Source organism: Apteryx rowi, unplaced genomic scaffold (genome assembly GCF_003343035.1).
Source record: "Apteryx rowi isolate R43461 unplaced genomic scaffold, aptRow1 scaffold_23, whole genome shotgun sequence".
NCBI classification, from domain to species: Eukaryota; Metazoa; Chordata; class Aves; order Apterygiformes; family Apterygidae; genus Apteryx; species Apteryx rowi.
In genome coordinates, this window is record NW_020448641.1 from 4,206,371 (window position 1) to 4,219,616 (window position 13,246).

The 13,246-nt window shown below is 54.9% G+C and overlaps 1 protein-coding gene across 1 annotated transcript in view; it reads left to right on the top strand.

Moving 5' to 3' along the window:
• The first annotated feature begins 283 nt into the window (after positions 1-283).
• The window catches only part of FAM53B (family with sequence similarity 53 member B), a 36,207-nt gene continuing 23,244 nt past the window's right edge, over positions 284-13,246 (top strand). Inside the window, exons 1-3 of the mRNA XM_026065622.1 lie at positions 284-535; positions 2,771-2,822; positions 9,291-10,069. Coding sequence (XP_025921407.1) covers positions 467-535; positions 2,771-2,822; positions 9,291-10,069 — 900 coding nt within the window. The 5' untranslated portion in view covers positions 284-466. The remainder of the gene's footprint in view (positions 536-2,770; positions 2,823-9,290; positions 10,070-13,246) is intronic.

A 13,246-nucleotide genomic window follows, 5' to 3' on the forward strand; every position in this document is an offset into this window, starting at 1 on the left:
CAGCGGCTGCTGCCGGCGCCTATCGCACGAGACGCCTGCGGGACGCGGGGGAGCGCGAGCGGTGTCGGAGGGCCCCAAATAAACGCTCCCCTTAGGTGACCGGCGCGAGAGGACGCAGCGTTCCTCGGGCGGCGTTTCAGCTCTGCGTGCCGCTCGGCTCCGAGCCGAAGGCTTCGTCCTTTGGCTGACGCCCCGGCGCTTCCTCGCTGCCCGCACGCGGCTCTCCGGCTCGCGCGGGCGCTCCCAAACCGTTTCTCTCTCTCGTGTGCGCAGGGAGGCGACCGCGCCGGGAGGCGGCTGCTGCTGCTGCTGCCGTCGTGCGGCCGGCGGGCGAGGGGCCGCGCGGGAGCCGCCTCCGCCGCCCTGCTCCCGGGGAAGATGCGCTGAAGCGGGAGCTTCGCCCGACCATGGCCGGCCGCCGCCCTGGCCTGGGCTCCCGGGGACGCCGACGCACGACCGCCTTACCATGGTGATGCTCTTGGCCAAAAGTGGGGAAAACAGCGGTGCTGACTCTGTGACATGCAGGACTGAGCTGGTAAGCCTGAACATCTTGCTTCAAAACGCTTGCGCTGCCGGTAGCTTTGCTGTAGCTTTATAATATATTCTTTTTTCCGTACTGCAGGGCCAGGTCTCTAGTTGGTTTGTATCACTAGCGCTCTGCTGTGCTTGTTTCTTTTTCTTTTTCTTTTTCTTTTGCTTTTGCTTTTGCTTTTGCTTTTGCTTTTGCTATTGCTTTTTCTTTTTTTGCTTTTTCTTTTTTGCTTTTTCTTTTTCTTTTAAACTGGGCTACATTAATATCCACGGAGCAGGCAATTAGTAAATGATTGGAGCACTGTGGCTTTTGCATGTATGAATTTCTGGAAGCAGGCAAGAGAATAAACAGCAAAAACCCGAGTATCAGCTCGCTGAATAGGAGGGATTAGAAGCCGCTTTACCGACGGCGAGCAGATGCTCGTCATTAATAGGGGGATGAGCAAGTGGGGAGCAGGATGACGGGGGGGCAGAGGTCGCTGCTGTGCTGCTTAACAGCTTCGCTGGCAGCCTCGAGATGCGGATGCACGTGCTGATGAAGGAACGAGCAGCGCAGAGAAACCGGGGCGGCAAGCGGCGCCAAAAGGACCTGCAAGGGAGGTGGGGCGCGTGGAGGCCCCGACGAGGACGTCTTGAGGATCGGGAATTGCCTTGTGGCTGCGTGTTGGCTCGCCGGCGGCTGGTGGGACCCCGAGCCTTGGGCACAGTCCTTCACCTCGCGCCCCGTCTCGCCATGGCCCGTGGCTTCCCTGGCTCTGCCAAACCGGCCCCCCAAAAATAAATAGTGGTCCTGAGCTCCGGGGAGGCAGACTTATAGTCTGGATGTAGCAACCCCCCCAAAACAGAAGGGCCGTGTTGGTGAAACAGGAGCAGCAGAAAGAGGCTCTCGCGGTGGCGGGCGATCGGCCGGATCTGGCCATCCACCGGAGACGGCAGGAGTTTTCCCATGGACTTCGTGGAAAAGGCCAAAGGGCAACCCTTAAGGAAAACAAGCGCCTGGCAGCAGGGCAGTATCCCCTACCAAAGAGCAGGGGCCAGCTGCTCGTTTTGCTTCCCAGTTTGGTGCTAGGCTAAGATCTTGCAAAACGGCAATTATACTCGCTACAGGGCGTGTGTCGTGTAAGGATATTCTCCCCTTCCTCGCTTGCAGGCAGGGGCTCTCGCCCCCGAGCGATGCCCGCTCTCCTCTGGGGCGGGTACGCCTAAAGAAAGGGGCGGCGCGCTCCAAAAAGGGTGACCAACCTTTAGCTGCCCTTTGCCCGTCTGCACAAATTGCTCTTTTCTGCCTCCGCATCCCTTTGTATTCGCGTGCGATATGTACAGTATTCGGCGTACGCAGTGGGATCGTTCTGTTGCGTTGCTCTTTACAGTCACTGTCAGCAGCTGGTACATTATTACCATTATTATTATTATTATTATCATTATTATTATTAAGCAAGTGGGCAACATGTAAAACATGGGTCAGGCGAGAAGGTGTGAATGTTATTGCCTGGTGCCAGATAATTGACGCTGCTCTAGTTGTATTTTATCGTGGAATTTGTGCTAGTGCTTTCTTTGGAATAAGCAAAGCCTCGTTCGGATGGGATGAAGCTGCCAGGACAGACGTTTCAGAAGCAGAATATGGACATTTGGGGGATAACAAAAGAACAATTGGTGTGGAAGTGAGTTTTTACAGACATAGCTAAAATGGCATGTAGCTGCAGATGACATACTGATTTATTACGTATAAAACTGTCCATGCCCATGTTTAGAAGTCTGATGATTTCTCTTACACTGTCAAGAAGAAATTTCTTGGAAAAAGAGTGTGAAAAGCAACTGGAGTTATTTTGTACCCATATAGTGGTGTGTTTTCCTATTTTTAGTGCAAATTGAAACAGTCTGAATGCAGAATCCTTAGAAAAAGTGCTGGGATAAGGGAGCCCTGCTTTAGAAATGTGCTATATGTTTAAAAAACCAAATAGCCGCTTTCTGTCTAGATGGGAGGCCTTGATGGGCTTGGATGGGATGCAGATGCCGCTGCTGCTGCTTCCTGGCCCGGCTGAGGGTTACTGCCAAGCTGCAGCTCCGTGTTTAGTTTCGCCAGTGTTTCGGGTCCCGGGGCCGGGTGTTTTGGGCTGCCCCCAAAGCAGCCCGGGACGCGCTTCCCGCGCTTCCCGCGGGCGCTCCGGCCGGCGCGGGGCGGTTGCTGATGAGCCGGTCCAGTCCGCGAGAAGTGAATAGTTTTTCTGGTTGTTTTCAGCGCGCTCCAAAGATGAGCCAAGGACCTACCCTCTTCTCTTGCGGAATTATGGGTGAGTAACAGCTACTTCTGTCAATATTTACTCCTGTGCTCCGGCCGCCCTCCGCACCACGCAGGATGATGTGCTGCGCCGGGGCCTCTCTCCAGCAAGCGCTCCCCGCAGCGCGATTCCCCGCGCGTCCCCGGCGCGCTCCGCTCCCTGGCGCGCAGTGCCGGCTTCTCCCGCCGGCCCGCAGCTCCGGCCCGGCCGCTGCCGCCTCCTTGCTCGCCCGCGTGCCTCCCGCTCCGCGTCCGCGCGGTCCGCCTGCCGAAGCGGCCCCGGTGGCGGCGGCGGCCCCGAGCCCTGCCGCCGGCGCTCGCTCGCGCGCGGGAAGCCGTCGGATGTCGGCTGCCGTGCCCCCACCGCTGCCCTTCCACGTGTGGTTTTCCTGCCCCGCTGCAATTGCCAAGTGAATTGCTTATCTCCTTTTACTTTTCTTCTTTCTCCCTCCACGCTTTGATATGTCTGCTTATTTTTACAGTAACTCACGCAGCTGAAATTATAAGCATTTTGGGTCGGAGATTATGTTTTTCATGTGTTTGAGTATCCAGCCCAGGACTCCAGCTCCCAAGCGTTTGCACAACGCAAGGAATAAATATTAATGTTATCGCTAAAATATCCCACCACCTAGCCCAATGTGCCTGGACAAGGCTCAGACAGTAAGGAAAATGCCCTTTTGCCTTCGACGGTACTGTTTAACAACGGTGGTGCACGACGTTTAATACGTCTGAGGTTGGCTGGCTAGCGCGCTTTGTGCTGAAGAACCCCTGGGATCGCGGGGAGGCCGGGCGGTCTCCTGCTCCGCGGGGCAGCGGCTCTCTGCGAGGGCAGGCAGCCCGCGCCTACGCGGTGCGACGGGGTCTCGTGCCGCGGCTCTTCTCATCCGGAGAGCAGCGTGACGTCCCGCCTAGCTTGCGGCCAAGGCCTTAAAGGCGGCCGTAAGGCTTAGCACGGAGAGCGCGGCTGCCCCTCCATCTCTTGCCAGCGGGCGGGTTTGGAGGGGTCGCCGCAGAAGGTACCGTTCCCAGCGCCGAGCTGCGCGTCGGGGTTCTCAACCCCCCCCCCCCCCAAAAAGGCGTCGGAATGGATTGAAGAGCCCCGGAGCAGAGCGCGGACGGGGCGGCAGCCGGCCTCCCGCGCCGGGCACGGAGCCGGGCGCGCGGCCGTCGAGCAGGGGGGCTCGGCTGCCCCGGGGCTGCATCAGGTGGTGCGGTGTTAGATCCGCTTTTCAAGGTGACCTAAATGACCTCTCGACTTTTGGATTCATAAGAAATACTCTGTCAGTGTGATGATGATAATATTATTACTAAAAAGTTTGTTTTCTTTTTTAACCTTTATATAGCCATAGCTTTGCTGGGAAGGAGATTAAAGATGAAGTGTGTAAAACTATAAATTCAACTATTTCTTTTCTCCTTTCTCCTTGGTGGCCCCTTGAAACACCTGGGAGTACAAGAATTGTCCTATTATAGAATAGATCTTTTTTCCCCCCTTTTCTTCCCCCGCTGTCTCCATTACATGTCCCCACTGAAAATGTCGGTGGCTGAGCTAGGGGAAGAAGCCAGCGTATTAGAAAGTTTGGGTATTGCTTTTGACTTGCTCTGCTGAAATTTTTCCTTCTTTTGGCGGACGGCAGTAGAAAATTTGCAATACTTTAGCAATGAATTGACGGCATCAGCTAACTTTTCTCTAGCGGATGCGTAAGGAGCGCTCAGCATCCAAACGGGTAGGAGCAGACACTGCGCTGGTGCAGCCCCGTCTGAGAAACCCGGCGGATGCCTGGCGACAGCCGCAGTCTCGAGTTCGCTCCGTAAGCGAGAAATTGCCTCTGATCCAAACTGCTGCCAGCCAGCGACTGTGGCCGCTGCAGGGGGATGGTGAGCGTGATTACGCCGGTCTCGGGATGAGATTTTTCCCAGCCAGGAGGTTTTGCAGCTCTTCCTCCCGCAGACGCTCGCCGCTTGCCTGCTAAGTCATGGGCACCGCACCTCCCGCGGCTGCCCTGGGATTTCCTTTCCAGCCAGCTCCGGGGAGGAAGGCTCCGTTTAAATGACTAATGCTGAGCACTTGCAGCTGGAAAAATTGCTCCGAAAGCAGCTCCAACTCCATGTGCGTTGCACACAAGAAGTTTGTGATGGGATAGATCGGTTTTCCTTAAAGGTCATTTTTTTTGGAAAGGCCATCGGCGTGGGCAGTGCTTTCTGCATGTTTAAGCGTGGTCTGTCAACCCATCAAGAGAAAAAGCCGCGTAGAAAGCCCAGACGGCGCTTAGCTCCGCGGAAACGGGGAGACCTCGTTAGAGGAAGACGTTGAAGAACCGTGCCCATTTTCCCGTAAAGGCGGGGAATTTCCCTCCCGAAGGAAGACTATGGGCGCAGAGAGCACGCAGACCACAAACCCGCGTGTTGCGTTTGCTCTCAAGCGGTGCAGGCTGGGGGGCTGCTGCTCTCATTTCCCATTGAAGCGTAGCTACACGCATCATATTTTAATCTTATTTGTGAAATGGGAAGGCAGGAGAGCTGTAAGGCTCTATGTCACTGCCATCAGCTAATTACAACCGTTAAATTTGTTCCACATTTAGAAATCATCTCTTGAACACAAGCAGGGGACAGTGGAAAATGCGGACTGCCTTTTCCCCGGTGCACAGAGATCGGCAGACTAGAATTCAAGTTGAACAGCATGTGAAAAAGGGAGTTAGATGTACACATGCATGAAAAGAAATGTTTGGGTTTGGATCCAAACAGAATTTATTTGCCAAAAAGAAGAAAAAATTGATTGAAACCCATAATTACTTTACAAGTTGCTGTAATAAATTATGTATGAATGTAAATTATTTCACAGGAAAAGAACATAGAGGAAACTTGAGCAGAAGGATCATGCATTATGTATAAAAAGGAACTGTAAAAATATTATAGCAGCACATTTGTGTCGTTATAGCTAAAGTTGTGTCAGCATTTTGATTTTTACACCCTTCTTTTCTGTGGTTATGAACGCGGTTGTCGAAACTTGCTCTGTGTCATCAGAGGAGCATGTCCGCGTCGCAGTAATTTGCAAAGCATGTGCCCGTCCCGAAGCTGCGGAGGTGGGAGATCTGCAAACGGCCTCCCGGGCTCCAGATTTTCTTTGGGTTACGGTGACCCCCCATCAGGTTAGTTATTTCTATTTTTCGTCCCTTGGGCGAAGTTTTGCAACCCATCAGTGACTGGGGATTATGCACAGCCTCGGACTCGGACACCCAGTGCATAAGAGGGACCTGCACTATCTGTGTGCTGCTTGTGCAAAATTTGGATCTCAGAATTTGGAAACGGATCGGCGAAGCTCCGAGCGTGGGGCCCATTAGCTGCGGGCAACTGGCCGTGCAAGGGTCTCCAGCTCTTCACGATGCTTTGAGGACAGCACGCACCTCTTCTCTTTGCTTTGAGGATGTAGCTTCTGCTGGTGTGGACGTGGCCTTCAGGCTTCGGCCCCAAATCCCGCGGCGCTGGGCTGGAGTGGCAGCCGTGGGAAGGAGCGCTGAGTGTGACCCGGGGGCGAGCGGGAGTCCTGGAGGGGACCTGGACGCCCAGCGCTGCGGGAGCCGGGGTGCGTGCGCGGCCCTTCAGAGGGGAGCACCAAGGTGGTCTTCGGTGGTCTCCTCCTCCTCTCCACCGGCTTAGGAGAGCTGCACCGCTAGCAGCCGTGCATCCTCCTCCTCGCGGGGATGCCTGGCCGTGCCCAGGACCTGGGGGCCGTGTTCTTCACGCTCAGTGATTTTTAACCCAGAAGACACAGAAGTCTGGCAGTGAGAAACCAGCACGTAACTGCCCGCGTGGAGGAGGCACGGCGGGGCACCGCTGGTGGGGCTGGTCGTTTCGGCTTGGGCGGTAGCTCTCCGACCGGGGCAGAGCATGCAGCGGTGAGAGCTTAAACAGGAAAAGTGGACGTAGTTAAGCGAGACACGTTCACGCTTATCAAAGAATGCCTAGGTTTGGCCTCGAAGGAAACTCAAAAAATAGATAATTGTGCTGAGCGATAGCGTTTTAACGTGCTACCGGCGACCCAAGGGTCGGTTAAGCCGTGTCTGCGTGCAGGCAGTTTCTCGCTCGTCTTGCTCTTTTGAAGACCCTGACGACCGAGAAGGACCTCTTTAAGCAAGGGCAAGAGCCCCGCGCCCGGCGTTTCTCCAGCACTTCTACTGCGGGCGTTCTTCCGTCGTTCCCAGCTGGGCCAGCCAGTGGCTCCCGCGACGCGGTTCGCCTTTGAGCCGAGGCGTTCCCGTGGCGGATGGTATCCTGGAACCAATTACTGCCTCTGTGTTAACCAAGCTGAGGCTGGTAATTTAAGAATATTAATGCATGCTTAGCTACGGCAGTATTAATGGCTCCGCTGCAATTATTGCTATCAGCGTTCTCAGGATGTGAATCTTAGCCCTAAAAAATTGAACAGGAAGGCAGCCGGTTTTCCTCATGAGCCTTTCCCGAGTCACTTAATTACACCCCCAACCCGCACTGTCCCCGTTTTCAGTTTCTTACTCCGTTCGTTAGGTTCGGGGCGACCGCCGTTTTTGCATCGAGGGCCGTACCTCCGTCCTGCCGAACGACCCGCGTCGCAGGGCGCGCGCTGAACGCAAAGGGAAAAGCGAATAGCCCGAAGGCGCTGCCGAAGGTGACGGCGCGCTCAGGATCGTCCCTGTGCTTTTTTCAGGGATTTAGAGCTGTTTGTGCAGAAGGAATGCCGAAAGAGGCAGCTAGCCTATATCCTCCCGTGCGGGCTCACCGAGGCCTTTGGCACAACGCGACGGCGCGGGCCCGGGGGTCGTGGCAGCTTGCCATGAAAAATTAGCTTCTATTTCTGGTTCTTTTGTCTGGTGACCTGACCGGGGAAATCTCGCTGCTGGCACCGCAACAAGGGGGGAAAATCATAAAGATCTAAACATAGATGTGATTGTTCAGCGTGGGTTTCTCACTTTTCGTTGTGTTCGTTAAAACAAGGGCAGCAAGAGTTAAAGCAGAGCGCCGTTAATAACGGCAGAGCCGGGCTCCGCTTGCGGACGGAGCTGGTGCGGGGGCAGCTGTTTGCAGCGAGAAACGGCAAAACCGGCCAAGAGTAGCCGAAGGGGCATCAGCTTACAGAGGCGCAGGTCTGACCTTCTGCCTCGAGCCGAGCGCTCGGCGGTGGCGCGTCTTCCGTACGGCTGCTTCTTCCCTATTTCGCTGGTACCTGCAGCTGCGGGATGACTACACCTCTTAATTCTTCAATCAACCACCTGAGTAAGGAAAAAAACAACCCTAAAAAATGCTGCGCTGTTTAGATATGATCTTGTGAAACTTTGCTACCGAGGCTACAAAGCAGCTACCGGTGCAGCTCCGGCGGGTGGTTGCTTTTTCCCATTGCAGCGGTGGACGGCGCAGCCCGGCCGCGGCTTTCCTGCCGCGCGCTGACAGCGCGTTTGTGCAGAGCCCCGTCGGCCTCCGCCGCCCCGACGAGGGCCGGGCCGTGGCGATGCCCCGCTTGCCGCTTTTGCGGCCGGCGGGACCGCGTGCGACGGGGAGCTCGTGGTGCTCAGCGCGCTCCTGCGACGCGGTTTCCCGCTGCAGCCCGGTTTGGGGGCTGCCTGCGTGCAGCCGGCGACGTTTCGGCACGGCAGGACCCTCCTGGTGAAGTTAATGCCTGCGTGCCGCCCCTCACAGCCACGCAACGGAGCGCCCTGCCCTGGCTTTTGGGGTGGAAGCTGGAGACTGAGGTGCTTCTCATGAGGTCCTTTGCGCTGGCCGTCTTCATCAGGCCGCGCTGCTTCGGCCCTCAGCGCTGCTGAGAAGAGGGCAGCGCGATGGGGGCAAGGACGGCTCGCGGCTCCTGCGGGCTCCGATGACCTTGTCCGCCTCTCCGTGCTGCGAGAGGTGCTGGGGTGGGTGCCTGGGGCGCGCTGCCCTTCCCGCTGGGGCCGTCCCCACGGCTCTCGCTGGCCTCCTCCCCGGCGCCCACTGCCTCCCCTCGCTGCCGAACGCTCCCCAGCGGTGGCAGCGCCCTTCCCCGGGCACAGAGGCAGCCGCGGCCTCTGCGCTTGGGAATAAGCACCCCAGGAGCCGTCTTGCTGTGTGTTCTTCAGTTACAGGTTTTTGGGAAACCTCCTGGGCATCTGTTGACTGTGGAGGCCAGGACTAAACAGATGCATCTGAGGCATGATTTATTGGAGATAAAGTGATGACCGTGTCATTTTATAGTGCTAATTCCCCTTGGCTAGTGTGATTTGGATATGCAAAGGCATATTTTTAATCTGCTTCTAGCAGTTCTGCTTCTGCTGAGATTATCATTTTGCCTCTCTCCATCTATGCTACAGCAACCATTTGGCTGGCAGTTTGGAAAACCATATTCCGAGACTTAATTAATTTGTGCTGGAAAATGTCCCATATGCTAGTCTTTGTTTATGGACATAGAAAACGAATGGTAGAATTAATTAATGCTAATGTGTGTACATGTGTGTTTTTATCATTTCTAAACTAGAAAATGACAGATGGAGAGATCTCAACAGGAAGTGCTCGCTCCAGCTTGAGCAGCCGAGCGCCGACATCTGGGGCTGCCTGGCCGACAAGAGCGAGGAAGACCCTCTCTGGCAAGGGGAGGCCGTGAGCACGGGCTCGGTGACCAACCTGATCAAGGGGCTCAGCCTCAGCGACCGCAACGGCAACCCGTCCGCGCCCCCCAGCAAGCGCCAGTGCAGGTCACTCTCTTTCTCGGACGAAATGTCTAGCTGCAGGACTTCGTGGAGACCTCTAGGGTCAAAGGTTTGGACTCCGGTAGAAAAGCGCCGGTGTTACAGCGGAGGAAGCGTGCAGCGCTACTCTAACGGCTCTGCCACCATGCAGAGGAGTTCGAGTTTTAGCCTGCCGTCAAGGTCAAACACGCTGTCCTCCTCCTACGACCATTCCGGATTTAGCAGCAGATTTGGGTGCCAGCCAAGCCAAGGGATGAGGAAGTCGGCTACCTACGGACACGGGGGCGACATCTGGGGCCGCGACCGTGGCTCCGGAGAGGGCGGCAGAGTCGACATGCAGCGGTCCCTCTCCTGCTCCCACGATCCCTTCTCCTCTTCGGAGTACTGCCCGCCCTCGGCAAGCAGCACGCCTGCCTCCACGCCAGAGCTGGCGAGACGCTCCCACGGGCTCTCCCGAAGCCGGTCGCAGCCGTGTGTCCTTAACGACAAAAAGGTGGGAGTCAAGCGGCGGAGGCCTGAGGAGGTTCAGGAGCAAAGGCCTTCACTGGACCTCGCCAAGATGACCCAGGTAAGAGCTAAGGGTGTCGCTCGTGCAAACACGGGCACCTCAGACCTTGACCCAACACGTATTTGCAGGTAGGCAAAACGTAGCCCTCATGAACTACCATAATTCAAAAAAAACAGAAGTCTGAGCTTTGATGGTTTCCATTTAGGCCAAAATCCTGCTTCATCTGTCTGAGGTGCATCTATTTTATGCAAAGTAAAACAATTGTTATGGGGAAAGATACTCCTTTTATCAAAGCAGAAAACCAATTTTCCTCCAGATGGGTTTGCAGCTATGGTCTTTAATAAATTCCTCCATTTCTTTTCTGCACTAATTTTTGCACACTGTGTCCACCATGCCATTGTTTCCTCCTGGTATGTATTTTGAGCAGAAATATTTTAAAGGCCACATTTAGAGTTCAGGAGAGAGAGGCCCTGAGCCTGCCTCGCTGAAGCGAAGACAGCAGCCCCAGGTACCTAGCTGTCGCTCTGCCAGCAGCTTGGTTCTTACTGCGCTGGGCTTTTCTTGCTCTTAGCCTCTGTAATTTTCCACTCTGGAGATGTTATCACGTTTCATTTTCAGTTGCAAACACAGAGCAAACCCTCCCTCTTCAATCTATCATCTGCAGTGCAAATCCAGATAACAGATCTGAAGTGAGAATCTGAGAGGATTTAGCTCTACAGTCCTCTTCCTGCGAGACCAGATTATTGGACTTTAAAAACGAGCGAGCGAGAGCCAGGACGAAAGGCTGCATCAAAGGACAGTGCAAGAAGCATTGTCATGCTGCACTCGTAAAATTTTTCTCCAGCCACAGTTTTATGATTCAATATTTCCCACGTCAATAATTTACAATCATGAACTCAATGACAACACCAGCTTTGTGCGGTACAGAGATAAATTTGGGTCTAAAGATCCCGTGGCTCCAGTTGCAAGAGCAGGGTATTAACCCCGCTCTCCTGGCCTAAATCCAGTTTGGGTTATTACATTCAGTCTGCCAGAAAATCTCCCCTGAAGCTTCATTTTCGTGCGGTTGTCGTCTTCACTGTCCGTTGCGTGGTGCTGCTGTTGAGCAGCTGCTGCGTTTCATCCCGGGGTGACCGTTTCGGGAGCGTTTGAAGTGATTTTCTTTGTGCACTTTGTACGGCCACTTAGTGCGCTGGCAAAGTCTGTCGGGGTTCGCCGGATGAAAGGTGTTCCAGTAAGCTCAGGTTTGCTGTTCGTAATAAAACTACTGACAACACTTAATCAGGTGAGGCTGAAAACCAGAGCCTTGGATTTGCTCTCCTTGCCTTTCCCGAATGCGATGACATCTGATGCTATAAATTCAGTTTTTCCCTCTTACAAGAATGTGATATTTTATGACATTTTATGCTTGGCAGCTCAATGGGTGTTTGAATGAGTTCATTTGTGTTGGAGGAAGTGATTAGTTTTTCCTCCTCCAGAGGAGTTTAAAAGATAAAAAGGGTCAGAAAACTACATATTTGGGTGACTGCAGGGGAAAAAGACAGGGCATTGCAGTCGTCTTTTGATGAGCCATGCCAGTAACATTTAATACGCTAAGCTTATTTTATTAGCTAATAAGCTGGATAGGCAGTAAAAACAACTTACATGTGTTATTACGTTTTACTAGCCACAAGCTGGAATAACACAGTTGGCATCACTGAAAGTCTTTTCATTTCCTCGCGTTGGTGGAAACTTTTTAAAAATACACGGCGGCGCTGGTTTGCGCCCGCGGACGCGGACCGCGTGGTTGGCTCCGGGCGGCTCTCCTGCCCCAGGAGCGAGGAGCGGTGCTGCCGGGGGCTGCCGTGCCGCGGCGCGTCTCGGCGGGCTAGGAATTCCCATTGCACGGCCGGGCCCCGGGCAGCGTGGCCGGGGCTCCCCGCCGGCGCGGCCCCCGCGCGCGATCTTGCCGTCGGCGGGGAGCCGACTAAGGAGGTTAGGAGGAAGGCTGCCGCGCGCAGCTTTGTGCGGCCAACCCCAGCGCCATAGCGCGGCACCCAGAGCCCGGCTGCGCGTGCCGGGGGGAGCTCGGCTCGGTTACCCAGCGGGGGTTTGCTTGCCCTGACCGGTGGTTTGATCTGCAAGGTTGAACATGTCCAGAGCATCCGACTGTCCAAGCAGCTCAGCCCCTCCAAGAGTTGCTGAAGGCCTTCGTCGGGCATCAGCAGGAAGGTGCTCCAGACCTTCCAGGATTAGACCAAAATGCCGAATCCCTTGCAAGGCCTCTGGATGATGGATTACTCCATGTGTGCCCCAGCTGCATCTGCTTGAATACTTACTGGTGGACAAAGGGGAAAGATAAAAGGAACCGGCCTGTTTTTACTCCTGTAGCTGTTTGGAGAGCCTGCACGACGGCCACCGTCGTGGAGTGGGGCTTGTGCCCTTGTGAGCGGAGCAAAAAATGGGCTCTGCAAATCCTGGGGGACAACAAGCTGCAGGACTGGAAGCTGCTAGGAAAAGCAAACAACAAGGAGCACGACCCACTTCTAAAACACAGGACTAATTGCGTTTCCAGCCCTTGGAAATCCCAGGATCTGTGAGGGCCATGCTTGCCTAAAAACTCTGAAAGGCAGCTTCAAGAGACGAAAATGCTGTTTAAAGAAACCGTTACGACTCCTGTTGCAGTTTTCCTGGGTGTGAGAGCTTTGGGCTGTTGTTGTTTGTACAGATTGGAAGAGAAAACCTCGTAGCTCTCGTTTGGACCCGGGAAGGAGCGAGCGCGGTGGGAAGCGGAGGTGTGCAGCAGCTGGGACCCTGCGGAGGAGGGGAGCTGGTAAAACTGAATTTCTGCCCGGCTTGGAACAAACAGCGAAGCTCCCTTTGCCTGCAGCGGGCAAGCTTCACTTCTGGTGTGCGTGGCGGAAACAGCAGCGACAGGTTCGTAACGCACAGGGTACGAGTGCATCCCGTGGTTCCGGCTGTGCCGGTGCGAATGTGGGATTCATTGCCGTCGTCCCAGGAGGGGAACCCCACAACAAGTAAAATCCGCCCAAAATTGTTTCCGTTTGTAGCTTCTGAATCAGCAGACTTGCTCTTGCAGGTGCAAGGTTCATATAGGACAGCAGTTCAGGTGTTGCATATGGCGTGGTGCGCATGGCTATGTTTTGCTAGGGGCTTCAACGCCGCGCCACCAAGACTTCAGAGAGTAAAGTAGAAGCCCCAGTAAGAGGTGGAGATGCCTGCAGACCTCTCGCAGTG